Consider the following 18584-nt stretch of genomic DNA (forward strand, 5'->3'; position numbering starts at 1 on the left):
AGCAAAGCAGCCCCAAACCATGATGCCCCCACCACTATACTTCACAGTTGGGATGAGGTTTTGATGTTTGTGTGCTGTGCCTCTTTTTCTCCACACATAGTGTTGTGTGTTTCTTCCAAACAACTCAACTTTGGTTTCATCTGTCCACAGAATATTTTGCCAGTACTGCTGTGGAACATCCAGGTGCTCTTGTGCAAACTGTAAACGTGCAGCAATGTTTTTTTTGGACAGCAGTGGCTGTGGTATCCTTCAATGAAATCCATTCTTGTTTAGTGTTTTACATATCGTAGATTCGCTAACAGGGATGTTAACATATGGCAGATACTTTTGTAAGTCTTTAGCTGACACTCTAGGATTCTTCTTTACCTCATTGAACAGTCTGCGCTGTGCTCTTGCAGTCATCTTTACAGGACGGCCACTCCAAGGGAGAGTAGCAGCAGTGCTGAACTTTCTCCATTTATAGACAATTTGTCTTACTGTGATCTGATGAACAGCAAGGCTTTTGGAGATACTTTTATAACCCTTTCCAGCTTTATGCAAGTCAACAATTCTTAATCGTAAGTCTTCTGAGATCTCTTTTGTGTGAGGCATCATTCACATCAGGCAATGCTTCTTGTGAAAAGCAAACCCAGAACTGGTGTGTTTTTTATAGGGCAGGGCAGCTGTAACCAACACCTCCAATCTCATCTCATTTATTGGACTCCAGTTGGCTGACACCTCACTCCAATTAGCTCTTGGAGATGTCATTAGTCTAGGGGTTCACATACTTTTTCCACCTGCACTGTGACTGTTTACATGGTGTGTTCAATAAAAACATGGTAACATTTAATTATTTGTGTGTTATTAGTTTAAGCAGACATATCATTCCAAAGGGTTCACATACTTTTTCTTGCAACTGTATGTCCAGTGATCCGGTTAAGTTCCCCTCTGACGTGGTGAAGAAAACGTTGGAGGAGAACTGAAGGTAGAACTGATCCCATAGTTTCCTTTGGGATTGTTCTCATACATCCAGAGCACCACTTATGATACCAGATGCCAAAAAGAGCCAGACAGAAAAACACTGCAGTGGATAGATGCCGGATCTGTGCCATGAAGTGCATGACGCATATATTGGTTGTGTCCGGCTCCCAGGCTAAAATAGCTGGCTGGACACAACTGATATGCGAAAAGCGGGCCTTAGGCTACAAGCACACAACCATTGTTTTGGTCTGCATCCAAGCCATGTGCTGTCCGCATCTGTTGCTCCGTTCCGTGGTCCGCAAAAAAAAAAAAAAAGTCCTATTCTTGTCCGTTTTGTGGACAAGAATAGGCAGGTATATTAATGGCTGTCCGTGCCATTCCGCAAATTGCGGAATGCACACGGACGCCATCCGTGTTTTGTGGATCCGCAATTTGCAGACCGCAAAACACACAACGGTCGTTTGCATATAGCCTTACTTGAATGGGAGCTGAGCTGCAGTAATCTGACATGGCCACTAGATCCCTGCGATCTGTTAGGGATGACTTATCTTAAGGATATGTCAACAATCTCCATAGCCTAGAAAACCCATTTAATATTATCAATTACCTGAATAGAATTTTATTTGTATTATTGTTAATTGTGGGAAGGGCTGGAAACTTTTGACCTGTATTCTGGGGAATCAAATTCACCCTAATTTTCTATTGTCTAAAATTTGCAGATTGGTGTTTATGACCCACCATATGTTACAAGTAAGGCCTAGACCACAGATGCTTTCCTCTGTCTTGATGGAGAGTTAGGGCCCTTTTACAGCAGCTGGGTATAGGAAGTTTATTCCTGATAATTGGCTGGTGTAAAGGTGCTGCAGATCCCCGACAAACAAGTAGATGCTGATTTGTCGGGTGGTCACTCCATTCGTACATTCACCTTAAAGGGATTCTCTGGAAATTAAGAAAATGAAGATTTTTTTAATATTGCTTTATTACAAATATATTCTCAAATACCGTTTTGTCTAGGGAGATATCAATAGGAAAAATAAAATGGCCGCCGTTCTATTATTACACACAAAATCTGTCCTAATCACACAGCAGGACAAGTTACTTCACAACACTGAGGTAAAGAGCTGCCTCATCCTTCTCTCTGCTCTGATTGTCAGGGATTATGATCCTGAATACAGTTTAATGTTATCTTCAGCTGAATCTCTGTAGGATCATGAGGACACATTAAGTACAGAGAGGAGGTGGGGTTGTGGCTAATGAGCAGCAGCTTTTGTATACAGTCTCCATTACCACAGCCCCACATTACCACAGTCTGTCTTGTCTGTCCTCTCTGTACTTCATATCTCCTCAGAGATCTCCTACAGAGATTCAGCTGAAGATCTTATTCAATTGTATTCCGGATCATAATTCCTGAGAAGCAGAGAGGAGGATGAGGCAGCTCTGAAGTAACTTGTTCTCCTGTGTGATTAGGACAGGCTTTGTGTGTACTAATAGGACAGCAGCCATTTTATTTCTCCTAGTGATTGCTCCCTAGACAAAATGAGCCATTATAACTAATGAACGGTATTTGGGAATATATTTATAATAAAGTCATATTTAAGTATTTCCATTTTCTTAATTCCAGGAGAACCCCTTTAAAGGGGTTTTCTGAGACATTTTAACTGATGACCAGAGGATAGTTAAAAAGATTCAGAAAACCCCTTTAAATCACCCTATGTAATCAAGGAGGTGCAACCAGCAATATGCAAACTAAATGGGGACAAACAATCATAACAATTGATTGTCTCCCATTTAATTTGCATCAGGTTGTGTGAAAAGTCCTGTAAACGAGCACTGATCCGACTGATGCTCATTACTGGCCTGGCCTAAGGCCAGGTAAGAAGACCCTTAGTAACATGGCCAGGAATTTGAATTCCTCTGTCATACCGGTGGTCTTGGATCAGTAATGTAGCTGTAGGCAGTGATGCCATTTTCAGGAGCTGACATACGTAAGTGTAATTGTAATACTCATTCATTATGACACCTACCTGATGAAGGGGGATAACAAGGAATGAGCCCCCTCCTGCACTCTCGGTGACGATTGCTAGGAACTTGGTGTTGACAGCACAGAAGGGGTTATCATGCACATTCTTGGTAATTGGGATACATTCATAACAGTTCTCTCGGCTTGCAACCTTGCCGTACACATTTCGGAATTTAGAGCTTCGGTACTGTGGGCGCCATGACATCTACAGGTAAAACAATAAGACCCATGTCATTTTATTTTATTTTTCTGAATCTGTTTATTAGCTTATCATCAAATCAGTCAACAAAAGCATAGCAACATAGCATACAATATGTCAATACGTCTTGGCAAGTACAGACATCGCTGAACAGATGAATCAAGAACATAACCCCCTTTCCCTCCCTCCCCCATCCCACCATCCTGTGCGCAACCTCCCAGGAAATTGAGCCCCTCTGGGAAACCTTCAAGTTCTAGTTGATGTCTTAATAGGTGAGCGTCCGTGCAAGACAAATACCAGGTGGTGTGTTCAAAGTGTGAAATGAGTTTGGATTTAATAGAAGTGGTAAGGGTACCTATAAATAAAGACCACTTTTCAGAAAATCGTCTGGTTAATTTCTCTTTATCTGACAAAGTTATTATCCAGTCCATATTAAATAGAAATGTTATTTTAGCTTGGATAAAGGGGATAGAAGGGGTCCCGGGGTCTAGCCATTGATGTAGAATACTTTTCCTTACAGACATGTAAAAAAGCTTTATCTCGTCTAGAGAGACACTGCTACTCCTCAGATATTATGTTAAAAATGGCCCACTGAGGAGTAAAGGATATATTGTAAATCATTAGTATATGGGATCGCACCTACCCCCACAGATCCTGGATACATGGACAACTCCACAAATGATGGAATAGGTCAGTATTAGGCGTATTGCATTTAGGACAAGAATAGGTGCCTTCAGGAGACATTGTATTTTTAATATAGGGCGTCACATAGGCCCTATGAAATATCATTAAGGCCATATCTGTGGAGTTGCTAACCAGGGAATGCTTGTGTATTTTTAATGTAGCCTCCAATAATGTTTTGACTTCAAGATTTGGAAAGTCTTTAATCTATTTTTTGGGTCCTGTATCTACTAAATCCCAATCTATTAATGGACTTATAAATCTGTAGATAGTTCTGGTTCTTTTAAGAAATATGTTTAAACATGCCCCTCTCGAGTTCTCTGGGATATTATTCATACAACAAATAGCAAAACTACGATCTTGTAAATATATAAATTGGTCATGGTTAAAGGCCGGATATTTCTGTGAGGCCTCTGTATAAGAGATTACTGAATAGCTCGAGTCTAACATGTCAAGGATCCATATACAACCTGTGATGCCAAAGTGTCATATATCCAGATGGTCTACCCTCCAGAAACCCCCGGATGACCCAAAAAGGGTTGAAAATATGTGTGTATGCTATCCAACTTACTAAGTTTCCTCACTTTATGCCAAACCTGTATCGTGTTCCATAGAACAGGAAAATCTATTATGTTAGGAGGTAATACTGCTAATGGGAGATGCAGTAATGCCATAAGGGAAATATAAGGGAAGAATTATTTCTCCATTTCCACGTTGGCAAAATGTGTTCGACCTCAAATCCAATCCAGAACATATCTAAAGTTTGCAGCCAGGTTATACAGGCCAGTATTGGGGAAGTTAAGACCCCCCCAATATACGAGATTGCTGTAATTTATTTAGGCCAATATGACTTCTCCAGGTATTGCCCCAAATGAAACGTCGAAAGGTTGTTTGAAGAAATTTATTATCAGAAAGTTTGGATCAAATACAGCAGTTTAGGAAAGGCTGACCCATGTAAATTTTAATGCATCAGATATTATAAGATATAGTACACGGTAATACTAATAGTGTTCCCTTTCCCATGGTCTTGAAATTCACCATTACGGCCTATAGACTATCATAGAGCGATGCAGACCTGGCCCACCATGTACTACTACTCTTACCATCTGGCCAGTTGTGACTTCCCTTGGTAGAATAGGCTGTTTTCCAATAGTCTCAGAACCCCGACCCCAGGCAATCAGCTGAACACTGCCACAGGCCCCATAATAAGGCAAACCCTTTAAAGGGAACATCTAACTTAAAAGTTTTACTAACTAAAACCAGATACTGAAACATGTTCTTTTCTACTAATCTGTAAAGAAGAGCTAGTTGTTATCTTTTATTATAATCCTGCCTGTGATGATGAGGAGATAAGACAAGTAATCTCTACAGAACAGGAGGCATGTCAGGCTCAGTAACCAGTGCAAAAACTGTAGGATTTTGCGAGTTTTTCAATATACAGTAGATGGTGAACAATATAAAAATCACAAAAATGTTCTTTAACAAAAAACAACTTGATTCAAGCAATAAACTATTTTAGATGACACATTATTTTGAAGTAGACTCTGTTTTGAGATGATTTCTACCTTTAGACAACCTTTATGAGTACAGTGATGTGAGGTTTGGTACATAGACATTTGATGTTGACTCTAGACTACTGTATAAAAAGAATGCCGTCTACACCGATAGACTCTTTATCACTTCTCAGAATTGATGGGACATAAGATTTGTTAAAGGGGAAATTCAATCTAAAAGATCTCTTGATATGTGAGATCTCAGAACACCATTGACATCTGTTCTGGGACTGCCCAATGGTGAGCAGGTACTGGAGATCGGTTCAAACCAATCTGGCTCGTAAACTCAACATTGTTGTTCCTTTTACCCCCAGGATATGGGTCCTGGGAGATTTATCGGAGGTTAATTACCAACCTACAAATGGCCGATTGTTGATTAAGGTGATGTTTCTGGCTAGGCTTCTTATCTCCAGAGCATGGTTTTGCTCTTCCGCTCCAGACTGTAATAACTGGCTGGGTCTGGTTGAGAAGGTGAAAAGCTACGAGAAGATTTTGTACAAACAAAGAGGATCCTACTTAAAGTGGAATAAACTGTGGAAAGATTGGGACACGATTAACTAACTGGGAGTTTCTTTTTTTTCCCTTTTTTTTTCTTTCTCTTTGGTCTGCAAGGTGGGGGGGGGGGGATGGTGGGAGGGCTTTGGGGAAGATCCAATTAGTCCGGCTTCTTTTTGTATGCAATGTATTAGTGTAGAACGTGAAGTTATAATGGAGTATTGGAGTATCTCTAGAAATGTTGGAGGTTGGCAGGACTCACCGGCATCAGATATTGGTTAATTTTTGACCTACCTAAAATATTGAGTAATACATGGGTGAGGGTCCGGGGCTCGGGATCTCGGGGGGTCCGGGCATCGGGCGTGACCCGGGATGCGGCTTTTCCTGTCGGACATGAGCCTCAACTACGGGCAGTGATCTGACACATGTGTGGGTTGGGTGCTACTATCTGTCTTCTCTTAATGAAATGGAGTCGGTGTTGGGTTGTGCTCTCTTAATGAGACAGTGCTGGGTGGCTCTGTTTTTGTTTATATTCTCTTCAATTGCCGGAGACTGCTGAGCGACATTTGACTCGAGTCCTTTTTTCACGAGACACCGTGGTAAACACACGCGAGTTATGCTTAAACAGGGCATTAATACTCAACTTAACCACACGGGGATGAGGCAGTAAAACACGTGAGTGGGCTTTACACCACTGTGATAGAAGACTGCTGGACCCCCCTCTGTTTTTCTTCGGTTCTACGGAAGTGTGCGATTAAAGATCGCTGTGAGCTCGCCCCGCACAGTGTATGTGAGCACCAGATGATTCGCCACACGAGAGTTGATCCTGTCGATGGTGCTTACTTATGTTTGAGGGAAGCTGTATGCGGTGCGTGTTCGCTGCTTGGCGGGCCGCCCGGGCTGCGGGCCTCTGCTCCCTCCCCGTATAGAGATAATAATATTAAATAAGATGTCTTTGTCTATCTGCATTATTAAAGCTTTTGATGCCGGGTGGGTCCTGCTTTCTTCCCAGGAAGTGAGACCTCCATTTGATTTAGTTAATATGCATATAATTATGGGCACTTGCATGAAATTATATTTAACTATGGTTAAAAAATTAGAACTGAAAAAAAAAAAAAAAAAAAAAAAAAAGACATTTGATGTTGACTCTAGACTACTGTATAAAAAGAATGCCGTCTACACCGATAGACTCTTTATCACTTCTCAGAATTGATGGGACATAAGATTTGTTAAAGGGGAAATCCAATCAGAAAAGATCTGATCTCATAAAAGATCTCTTGATATGTGAGATCTCAGAACACCATTGATTTCCATAATAAAAGGACTCTAGAGAAAACCAAACCCCTTTGCTACCGATTTCTGTTGCTTGGAATCTGACACAACATTCTAAACAAATTGCAATCCAAACAGTAACTGGATTACAATCAATAACTGCCACTATTATAATAGTCACTACTTTTATTTAATATTTTCCCCTTCCCACAGCATGCTCCAGCAACATATTCTCCATAGGGGACATGGGGACATGGGGACAAGGGTGTATTTTTATGGGTGTGATAGAGAGTCAGCTGTCACTTGAGGTAGACATCCCTTCTGTGCACTTCCAAGAACTCTGGTCATGGTACTCTGGTCAAGAACTCTGGTCATGGCTCTTGAGTAGTGGAATGAACAACTTAGGGATTTTTCAGGGAGACATTTTAACTTTGGCCCCTTTGCTCATTCATAATTCTGTATCTAGGTACTAAGAAGATGGGACTAAGAAGATGGTATTCATCTGGTAGAACATCTCCATTTCTACATTTGTGTCTGGGCGTTCTAAGGATAATGTACTTCTTCAACATTATAGATAATAAGACTCCATGTTACAGGGCAACGTATGATATTTAAGCATGTGGCTCAAGGTCAGCTTAGTCTTGACCTTGAGTGCCCGTAATGAAAGCATGGTCTGTATCACATGCTTGTTCAAGAATTCAATGTGCCGCAGGGTAAGGGGTGACAAAAGCTTCACTGTCTATTGCCCCTTGCCCTCCTGTTACTCCCCTTCCTACAATCTTCCTTATAATGAATGGTGTTCTCTTTGTGGCATCTCCCACTGATACAAAATGTTAACTATTTCCTCTGTGACTTTTAGCTTAATTTGATGACCCTGTTCCAAAAAATTCTACAATCATCAAAATTTACTCTATATTTAGACAGAACTTCCTGCGCACTCGCATTTAATATACAATTCATCCAGTGTCAGACTCACTATTGTCTCCTTCCTCATCAGTCCACCAGCTGTAAGACTGGTCTACCTGTATGATCGAGCATGCTCGGCGATGCTTGAGTCTCCGCCACGCACGTTTCTTGGCTGCTACGCAGCCAATAAACGTGCAGGTAAGTGCTGCCCTCACTGTAATGCCGTAGCCATGTTGGCTGATGGCATTACAGTGATTGGCTGGCCGGAACTCGTCATCGGGTGCTATATATATCTATGTTCGGCTCATTCTCAGGGAGAGCTGTGCTGAGGAAGGGATAGACAGTGTAGGGAGTGATTTAAGAATATTATTACCACCAAAACTTTTCAGAGACCCAAAAGTCCTTTTAAACCAGTTAAAAATAACATTACAGTAACCCCTATTCAACAGCATATGAAATCTATTCAACCGATATGTATAATATGTAAATAATGACGAGGGAGGTCATCAAAGCCTCAAGCCTCTATCTTGCCAATGAGCGCCACCTTGGAAGCACCCGCCACAACAATCCGCCAACCATGGGAGTCCAGCTCCACCGTGGAGCCCTCTCATCCTCCACAACCTGCGAGTCTACCAACTTCCAGGACATCCTACCGCCACGACTGCCTCCACAAAACCACAGCCCATCCCCTATGTCATGACCATACAGAACCCAACCACCCACAGAAACCGTCAATAATATCAAAACATACCAAATAACAAGGGTCGGAGGGCAGGAGCTCGTAAAAAAAATTACTCAAAATGGTTTCTGCTTCCTCCCTTTCCTGATCACTTGAAGAGGTGTCCCAGCTCAGAGCTGACCCCCGACATAACCCATTCTTCACGTCAGCCTCTCTGAGAGGAGTATTGGAGCATTTCATGTATCGCACAGGACAAGGGCTGTTTGTTTACATTTTCACACTGCTAGGCCGAGGCTTCCACCTAGCAGTGTTCCCATTGACGTCACCGTCTCTAACAGGCGGGCTTTAGCACTGCCCTAGCCTGTGTTACATTACATTAGTGGCGGTGACATCACTGAGCTCATTGCTAGGTGGAAGCCTCTGCCTAGCATTCCCATGGTACATCACCGGTTCTGCTAAAAAAAGCCCTTGCCCTGCACAATTCAACGCAGGGCAAGGGAGAGCATCGGAGCATGAAATTTTCCGATGTTCATATCAGGGGAGCCGAAGGGGTGAAGATGGGGATATGTCTAGGTTCAGCTCTGATCCTGGACAACCGCTAAAACCCATATACCCCACCCAATGCTTGTCCCCTTTGTGTCACTAAACCAGACCCCCATCATGCTGGCCTCCCCTAAAGCTAGGCTTACTTTATAGCTCCTTGTTGTATGGCACTGCGATAGGGCTCTCATAGGGATCCACTAATGTGGCTTAATTTACATTTTCTCCTTATGAAGCAGAAAACCTCTCATATACAGCACCCAACAGTGACACGCAACTCCGTGTACTACTCTGTGTGCGCTCTGCCATGTGCATGATGAGGCCTAACCATTACATGCCACTGTATATATGTAGTAAAAGAGCGATATATTTAGAAAATTGTACAGTATGTCTATAGCTTTTACATTATTGTGTCTTGCCATCATGAACTGCTACCATTCTCTGTCTAGAGGGTCTGAGCTAAAGCTATGCCCCTGCATGGGGTGCAAATTACAGCTACACCCATGACAAAAGTTATCAGGTTTATCTTTCATTACGTTGACATGCTTCCCACCAGTGTATGTAACATGTATGACTGAGGACCACGCATATTGAGTATACCAGGAGATGATCTAAAACAGGCATCCTCAAACTGCGGCCCTCCAGCTGTTGTAAAACTACAACTCCCACAATGCCCTGCTGTAGGCTGATACCTGTAGGCTATTCGGGCATGCTGGGAGTTGTAGTTTTGCAACAGCTGGAGGGCCGCAGTTTGAGTATGCCTGATCTAGAAGGACCATACACCAAGGAGGGAGGACCCCATATTAATATCAATGAGAATCAACCTTCTGGAGAGGAACCTGACGATAAATCATCTCTACACCATGCTTTCACTATGTCGCTGTATGACATAGCGTCTGTGGTTCTGCAGATGTACAAAGAGATGGTGTAGGAGCAGTGTCCATGGCACCCTCCTGCCCAAACCCAAATGATTTACAGCTGCATAGACTCAATCGCCTTATTTATAGAAAAAAATGGAGGTGTTGGCCATAGCAATCACATTTTTTTTATTAAGGAAGCTAAAAAAGTAAAATAATTTATCTTGCTGATATTTTTCATAGACAAATGTTCCAGATCTTTTTGTCAGCATTAGTGAGGCCCTTATGCCATGAGGATATTGCATATGCTCTCGACTGAATGCAAAGTCCCATGAGAGGAAAGTCACATATGAACACAATGTCAATTATTTGTGAGCTTCCTGCACTTATGGTGCATTTGTTAAAGCGGCAGAGGAGGGGGGAGTCAGACATTAGAGATGGGGCTTCTTCTATTCAATCTGATGGGATCTGTGTTCACTTCATTGTCAAGTCTGATTGAAGATTGTGAAGCCAAAACATCTGAAAATAAATCAGTTGATTAAAAATAAGTACAGAATACCCTAAAGATGACTTATAGTAAAAGGATTCTGTCCAGTCAGGATGATGGTGGTTTTACATGAGTTTTTGTCAGGGTCCTCTGATGGAGCAAGATACTGTTGTGGCAAAAAGTGACTTAAAGAGCTTGTCCCATAAAAAATATTCTACAGTTTTCAAACCAGCATCTGAATCTGAATTCTTTTGTAATTGCATGTAATTAAAAATTTAGCATAGCCACTGAGGTATTCAATAAAATGTATCTGTATAGCGCCACCTGCTGTTTTTTTTTTTCTTTTTTCTTTGACCTCCTCACTGGGATGGCTGCACATGCTCCTGAGCTGTGATAGGGAGAGCACGGACACACCCCCTGAGCTGTGATAGGGAGAGCACGGACACGCCCCCTTAGCTGCAGCAGAAAAGACACTCCCCCTGAGCTGTCAGCTTGATATAAATCTAGCAGAGCAATGAATGGATCTCTGGATCCATGTGAGGTACAGGGCTGGTTCTAACTTTGTTAGAAAGAGAATAGCATGTACTGTATGATGTCTGATTTTCATTTTTTATATAATACATGGGATAACGCCTTTAACTTTTAAGCTTTTTGTTTCCAAAAAAGCCAGGTTGGTAGTAATGTCGTGTCTCCACTGTATATAAGTAGCTGGGTCCTTCTCATGGTTTGGAAAATGGCTGCACTTATCTGCAGTCTTTTCTGGCACCGTCAGTGTTTGGCACAGATCTGAGCAGCCCCCTCACCCAGCTGCAGAAGTCTGTGAATAGGATCTTTCTCTGTCTTTCCGTCTGCACCAGCTTCTGTTCACTCTGCCATCACCAGCCTTTCATGACATGCAGCTTTACAGACAAGACAAAAAGGGAGTTGCTTGTTGTCAGCTCTCTGATCTGGCCTAAATTCATATTACAGATCTTTATTCCGCTCCCAGAAAAGAACAAAACGTTACAGAACCAGAACCAGACTAAGGGCTCATGCAGCCCGTTCCGTGCTATGGGGACTGCAATTTGCAGTCCCCAATGCACGGGCACCGTCTGTGTGGCTGGATCAGTGGATCACGGGTGGATCAGTGATCCGTCCGCAAAGCAAAAAAATAGTAGTGCTTCCAAGTGGTTCTGTGCCTCCATTCCGCACAGCACCTTCCGGATGGTGGGCCACAATACGGGCATCGGTCGACAACGGTCGTGTGCATGAACCCTAGGGTTCCACAGCACCACTATTGTAGATGGCTGTGTCTGGTACTGCTTTTGTAACAGTCCGGACAGACGCAGTTTCCAGTTACACCTAGGACCCAGGCTTGGAGGCATAAACCTATTTGAGGGGTTATAGTGACCAATAAGACACTGAACATTATAATTAACCCCTAAACCCATGTAGTCCACCAAGTAATTTACAAACCTACTGTAGTGTTATTTGGGCAGCTTTTTTTTACCACTCCATGTTGGTATTAAAAATGATATTATAGTCAGGGAATCAGTTAAGGGTCGGAGGCTGACTGGGCATGTTTCCGCCTGGTGGAGCATTCTGTAGCCCATGATAGTCATCTAGCTGAGTCCCCTGATGAATCTAATCCAGTGTTTCCCAACCAGTGTGCCTCCAGCTGTTGCAAAACTACCACTCCCAGCATCCTGAGATTCTATTCTGTGATATGGACAGTTGCTTGTGGCATGATCACTTATCACTTGTTGTGGTTTTTCATATGGTGTTTTACAATGAAAGGTAAGTTTTAATGATATATGTCACCTATTAAAATAAGATTGAAATTCTGGCATCAGATCAAAGCCTTTGTACATGTGGGAGCCTTGACTTGGATGTGCCTGAATGATCACATTAAGGGCTCATGCACACAACGTCCGTGTGCATTCCCTATTTTGCGAAAACAGAACAGCTGGCCCCTAATAGAACAGTCCTATCCTTGTCCGTAATGCGGACAATAATACAGTAGGACATGGAATGCACACAGAGTAACTTACGTTTTTTTTGCGGACACATTGAAATTTATGATTTCGCATACGGTCCGCAAAAAACCCCGAAACGGACACGGAAAGAAAATACGTTTGTGTGCATGTACCCTAATGATCATTCAGGCACATACAGTGCAGATGATTGCTCCATGATCTACATGCTATATCATTGATCGGCACTTGTTTTGGGCAAAAAAATCTGGCCATATAAAAGGACTTTGTGGACCATTAAAGGGGTTTTCTGGGAGTACAATATTGATGTCCTAGCCTCAAGATAGGTCATCAATATGTTATTGGTGGGAGTCTGACTCCTAGCTCCTGACCGACAGCTGTTTGAAGAGGCCACAGTGCACCGAAAAAGTGCCGTGACCTCCTCACATAACACCAAGCATAGTGCTGTACATTGTATAGTGGCAGGGCTTGGTACTGCAGCTCTGGCCCATTCAGTTGGGCCAGAGACCTGTAGGCTCTTTAAACAGCTGATCAATGGTGGTCACCCACTGATACATGATATATATTGATGACCAGTGATGTCTAGTTCGCAGTGTTCGCCGACGAACACTTGCCATCTGCCATCTTTATTCCCAAGTCCGGCAATGCAGAGGTAAGTCCGTACCTGTGCCTGCGCCGCAAGCCGCTCTGAAACACATGCGGTCACCGGGAGCAGGCAGTTCCGAGAACAAATCCTAAAATTCCAGTTTGCATAGCAAAAGTAATTTCCCACTAAACAGATCCAGTACTGAATAATACGTTTCTCTGATGGCTGAGACAGCAGCAGTAGATAGTGATGGCAGTGTTTCTTCACTGAACAATAGCCCTCTTGTCATATCGTCCCCGCCATGTCATGGGGGCCGATCTGTTCTTCCCTAACTACAGGACTGAGGATGCAGGGTCATTGTCTGTGCTGGGCTGCAAATCCAGGAAGCAGAGTCCGGACATGTGTAGGACATATGTTATGTCTAGGGATACAGCTTATCATAGTATATTCTTCATCTATGGATCGTGTTCAGTGAATACTAACCCATATACTGGCCTGAAATCCTAAAGATTCACTTGTATCTTTCATTTGTCTGCACCACACTGTCTTTTGCAATTGTTATATCTTAACCCAGTACGACAATATTGTACTATGTACTACGCTATGGAAATTGATTCTACAATAATAATTAAAGGGTTGGTCCAGTGTTTAAAAAACACTAAAAGCAGGGAATGTGGTAAAATAAAAATAAATGAATATTTTCTCACTATACATCACTTAAAGGGGTTGTTCGGGTTTAGAGCTGAACCCGGACATATCCCCATTTTCACCCAGGCAGCCCCCCTAACAAGATCATCGGAGCAGTTGATGCTCCAATGCTCTCCTTTGCCCTGCTCTAAATCGCGCAGGGCAAAGGCATTTTCTGGAGTTCCGGTGACGTATTGGGACTCTCCATAGGGCTGCCAGGCGGAGGCTTCCGCCCAGCTGTGAGCCCGGTGACATCACCGACACTGATGGGCGGGCTTTAGCGCTGCCCTAGCCTGTAAAATGGCTAAAGCCCGCCCATCAGAGCCAGTGACGTCACAGAACACACTACTAGGCGGAAGCTGGCAGTGTGTTATTGTAAATAAAAGAGCCCTTGCCCTGCAGGATCCAGAGCAGGGCAAGGGAGAGCATCGGAGCATTTTATGCTCCAATTCTAACATCAGGGGGGCTGCCTGGGTGAAATTATGGGTATGTCCGGGTTCAGCTCTAAACCCAGACAACCCCTTTAAATGGGTTTATTAAATTTATTAAATGGGTTGTCACAAGACATAAATCTATCCCCTATCTACAGGATAGGGGATGAACATCTGAATGTAGGGGTTCAAATAAGGGACCTCATCTAACCATGAGAAAAGGGGTCTAGAGTCTCAGAATGATTGGAGAGATGGTCGAGCATGTGTGTTCACTCTGAGACTGCCAGAGATAGCCAAGTACAGCAGTCTGCTAGCTCCGGCAGTCCCATAGAGAATGAATGAAGCAGCCGTAAGCATGCTTGATCGCCTGTCTATTCTTTCTGGGAATTCAGGACCCCTATTGTCATAATCAATAAAAAAAAAATTATCTCCTATCTTGTGAATAAGGGATATGCTTATATCTTGGGACAATGCCTATAATACTATTACAACTTGCATGGGGAACTGGTTTTCAGGACCTAACAAGTCTTCAATATCTGACTGGTGGGTGTCCGACTCCCAGTGCCTCCACTAATCAGTTCTAAGGGGTTTTGTTCTCAGCCTGTGACACACAGTGGCAAGCCAAGGAGGGTTCATCCCAGGTGCCAGCTCTCAGGGGGGTGCCGTATGCAATAAATCATTGCTGAGAGCTAGCGGTCCTTTCACTTACTGACCACTCAGCTCCCCGCGCTCCTTCCTTCCTCTAGACAAGTGCACTAAACGGTGAAGCAGGGAGCCGTCTGCTTTCTGCTTCACCATTCAGCCCTGCAGGCACAGATAACGCTGCCGAACTGTGTAGGAGGAAGGTGCAGGCTCGGGAATCTGCCTGTGAACTGCTCCCACACAGTGCCTGCAGGAGAGTGCTGGAGGTGATCTGATCAACAAGAATGGGACAAGGTGAGTATTACTTTTTTTTTTTTTTTTTATTAATGCTACATGCACACAAACATTGTGTGTTTTGTGGTCCACAAATCACGGATCCACAATTGGCGGAACGGCAAGGACAGCCTTTAATATAACTGTCTATTCTTGTCTGCAAAGCACGGACAACAATAGGACAGGTTATTTTATGTTTTTGGCGGACCACGAAATGGAGCAACGGATTAAAGTGAATGGGTCCACATCCGAGCCGCCAAAACTGCGGCTCAGATGCCGCCCAAAACAACGGCCGTGTACATGAGGCCGAACACTGAGGGGGCACAATGTTAGAATTACTACTGTAAGGGGGCACAGAGAAGGCGTTACTACTGTAAAGGGGGCATAGAGAGGACATTACTACTGTGAGGGGGGCACAGAGAGGGCATTACCACTGTGAGGGGGGCACAGAGAGGGCATTACTACAGTGAGGGGGCACAGAGAGGGCATTACTACTGTGAAGGAGGCACAGAGAAAAGGCACTCTGATACCCCCTGTATATCACATAAAGGCCTCATTGACATTGTGGTACAATTGTTCAGGTAGTGGGACTCCTACACTCATAAAGCCTATGCACTAAGTGAAAGGGCTACCAAAAATTTTAAGGAACCGGCACTACAATACACCCTTTGTTACACATAAAGGAAGGCATCATACACAGCCTTGAAAAATTATGATTGATGGCCTGCTGGTGACCCTCAAAAACATTTGGAGCAAGGGCCTGTTGATCTGACCATCTAAAACATTATGGGCGAGGGCCTGCTGCCGCTGTGGTGACTCTAGATAACCTGGGCCTGATCGCACGTCTGTGACGGCGACGATCCATTCGGATGTCTGCCCTATCAACTTTCGATGTTGTTTTCAGCGCAAACCACGGTGACCATGGGTAACGGGGAATCAGGGTTTTGATTCCAGAGAGGGAGTCTGAGAAACAGCTACAGCTACCACTTCAAAGCAAGGCAGCATGCGCGCAAATTACCTATTAGGTATAATTAGGTGAGGGCCTGTAGGTGAGCTGACCCTGTAAAACATTATGGTTGAGGGCCTGCTGCTGAGCTGACCATTTAAAAAATTATGGGAGAGTGCCTGCTGCTCAGTTGACCATTTTACAGTGTTCAAAGCAGGCAGGATCGCCTGAATACTTCAGCTAGGAATAATTGAATAGGACTCCGGTTCTATTTTGTTGGTTTTTTGAACTGGGGCCATGATTAAGAGGGACAGCTGGGGGCATCCGTATTGCGCCGCTAGAGGTGAAATTCTTAAAACGGCGCAAGACGAACCAAAGCAAAAGCATTTTCCAAGAATGTTTTCATTAATCAAAAATGAAAGTCGGAGGTTCGAAGACGATCAGATACCATCGCAGTTCCGACCATAAACAATGACAACCGGCGATCTGGCGGCTTTATTCCCATGACCCACCGAGCAGCTTCCGGGAAACCAAAGTCTTTGGGTTCCGGTGGGGGGGGGGGGTATGGTTGCAAAGCTGAAACGTAAAGGAATTGACACAAGGGCACCACCAGGAGTGGAGCCTGCGGCTTAATTGGACTCAACACGGGAAACCTCACGCGGGCCGAACACGGAAAGGATTAGCAGATTGATAGCTCTTTCTCGATTCTGTGAGTGGTGGTGCATAAACGTTCTTAGTTGGTGGAGCAATTTGTCTGGTTAATTCCGATAACGAACAAGACTCCTCTGTGATAACTAGTTACGCGACCCCCGGCGGGTTGAGGATTGTGTTGACCAGACTCTTGGATAGTGAGACTGGACTTGTAGGTGAGCGCCTGCTGGTGAGCTGACCCTCTAAAAAATTATATGCGTGAGCCTGCAGGCTAGCTGACCCTGTAAAAGATTGTAGGTGAGGGCCTGCTGGTGAGCTGACCCTCTAAAAAATTATATGCGAGGGCCTTCAGGTGAGCTGACCCTGTAAAAGATTGTAGGTGAAGGCCTGCTGGTGAGCTGACCCTGTAAAACATTGTAGGTGAGGGCCTGCTGGTGAGCTGACCCTGTAAAACATTATATGCAAGGGCCTGCTGGTGATTTGACCCTGTAAAATATTATATGTGAGGGCCTGCTGGTGAGTTGACCCTCTAAAAAATTATATGCGAGGGCCTGCTGGTGAGCTGACCCTGTAAAACATTGTAGGTGAGGGCCTGCTGGGGAGCTGACCCTGTAAAACATTATATGCAAGGGCCTGCTGGTGATCTGACATTGTAAAACATTATATGTAAGGGTCTGCTGGTGAGCTGACCCTCTAAAAAATTATATGTGAGGGCCTGCTGGTGAGCTGACCCTGTAAAACATTGTAGGCGAGGGCCTGCTGGTGAGCTGACCCTGTAAAACATTATATGTGAGGGCCTGCTGGTGAGCTGACCCTGTAAAACATTATATGTGAGGGCCTGCTGGTGAGCTGACCCTCTAAAAAATTATATGCAAGGACCTGCAGCTGAGCTGACCCTGTAAAACATTATATGCGAAGGGCATATATGCAAGTGCATTATATGTGACGAATAAGCATGTTGATATGATGGAAGAGAAGGAGGATGAGAAAAGGAAGATTCAACCATATACCCTTGTTTGTGGTGGAAGGGGTGCATGGGAATACAGCGTATTCAGTACATTATAAACAACACATTTAAAGTGCCTTTATGTTCATCAGCTTTCCTCTGGTGGAGTCGAGAAGTCTTGGTCAATCCAGGCCTTGTTTATTTTTATAAGAGTCAACCTGTCAGCATTTTCAGTTGACAGGCAGATACGCTTATCTGTTATAATGCCACCAGCAGCACTAAATACCCGTTTAGACAAAACGCTGGCAGCAGGGCATGCCTGCAACTCCAAGGTGTAGAGCGCCAGTTCGTGCCACATGTCCAGCTTGGACACCCAGTAGTTGTAAGGCACTGAGGGATCATTGAGGACGCTGACACGGTCTGCTATGTACTCCTTCACCATCTTCCCAAAATTTTCCCTCCTTGTGACACTAGGCCGCGCATCAGGGTGAGGGTGTTGGCGGGGTGTCATGAAACTGTCCCAGGCTTTGGAGAGTGTTGGAACTGCTGTGTGTTCCCCTTGTCTCCCCTCTTCGGCTGGCCAAGGAACTACCGACTCTGCTGCCAGAGTTGTTCGATGGAAATTTTTGGAGCTTTTTTTCAACAAGAACATCTTCTGATATTGCACCGTTTTGCTCATCCTCTCCACCAGAGGAATAAGAGATGAGAAGTTCTCTTTATAGCGGGGGTCGAGAAGGGTGAACAACCAGTAATCAGTGTTGTCTAAAATGCGTATAACGCTCGGGTCGCGGGAAAGGCAG

General features: G+C 44.0%; 1 protein-coding gene across 2 annotated transcripts in view; it reads right to left on the reverse strand.

Moving 5' to 3' along the window:
- CORO2B (coronin 2B) overlaps positions 1-18584 on the reverse strand; it is a 66784-nt gene that overhangs the window by 20372 nt on the left and 27828 nt on the right. For both annotated transcript variants that reach the window (XM_044283137.1, XM_044283138.1), the window contains exon 2: positions 2985-3185. In XM_044283137.1, coding sequence (XP_044139072.1) covers positions 2985-3185 — 201 coding nt within the window. The remainder of the gene's footprint in view (positions 1-2984; positions 3186-18584) is intronic.

This window comes from Bufo gargarizans, chromosome 2 (genome assembly GCF_014858855.1).
Source record: "Bufo gargarizans isolate SCDJY-AF-19 chromosome 2, ASM1485885v1, whole genome shotgun sequence".
Classification (NCBI taxonomy): Eukaryota; Metazoa; Chordata; class Amphibia; order Anura; family Bufonidae; genus Bufo; species Bufo gargarizans.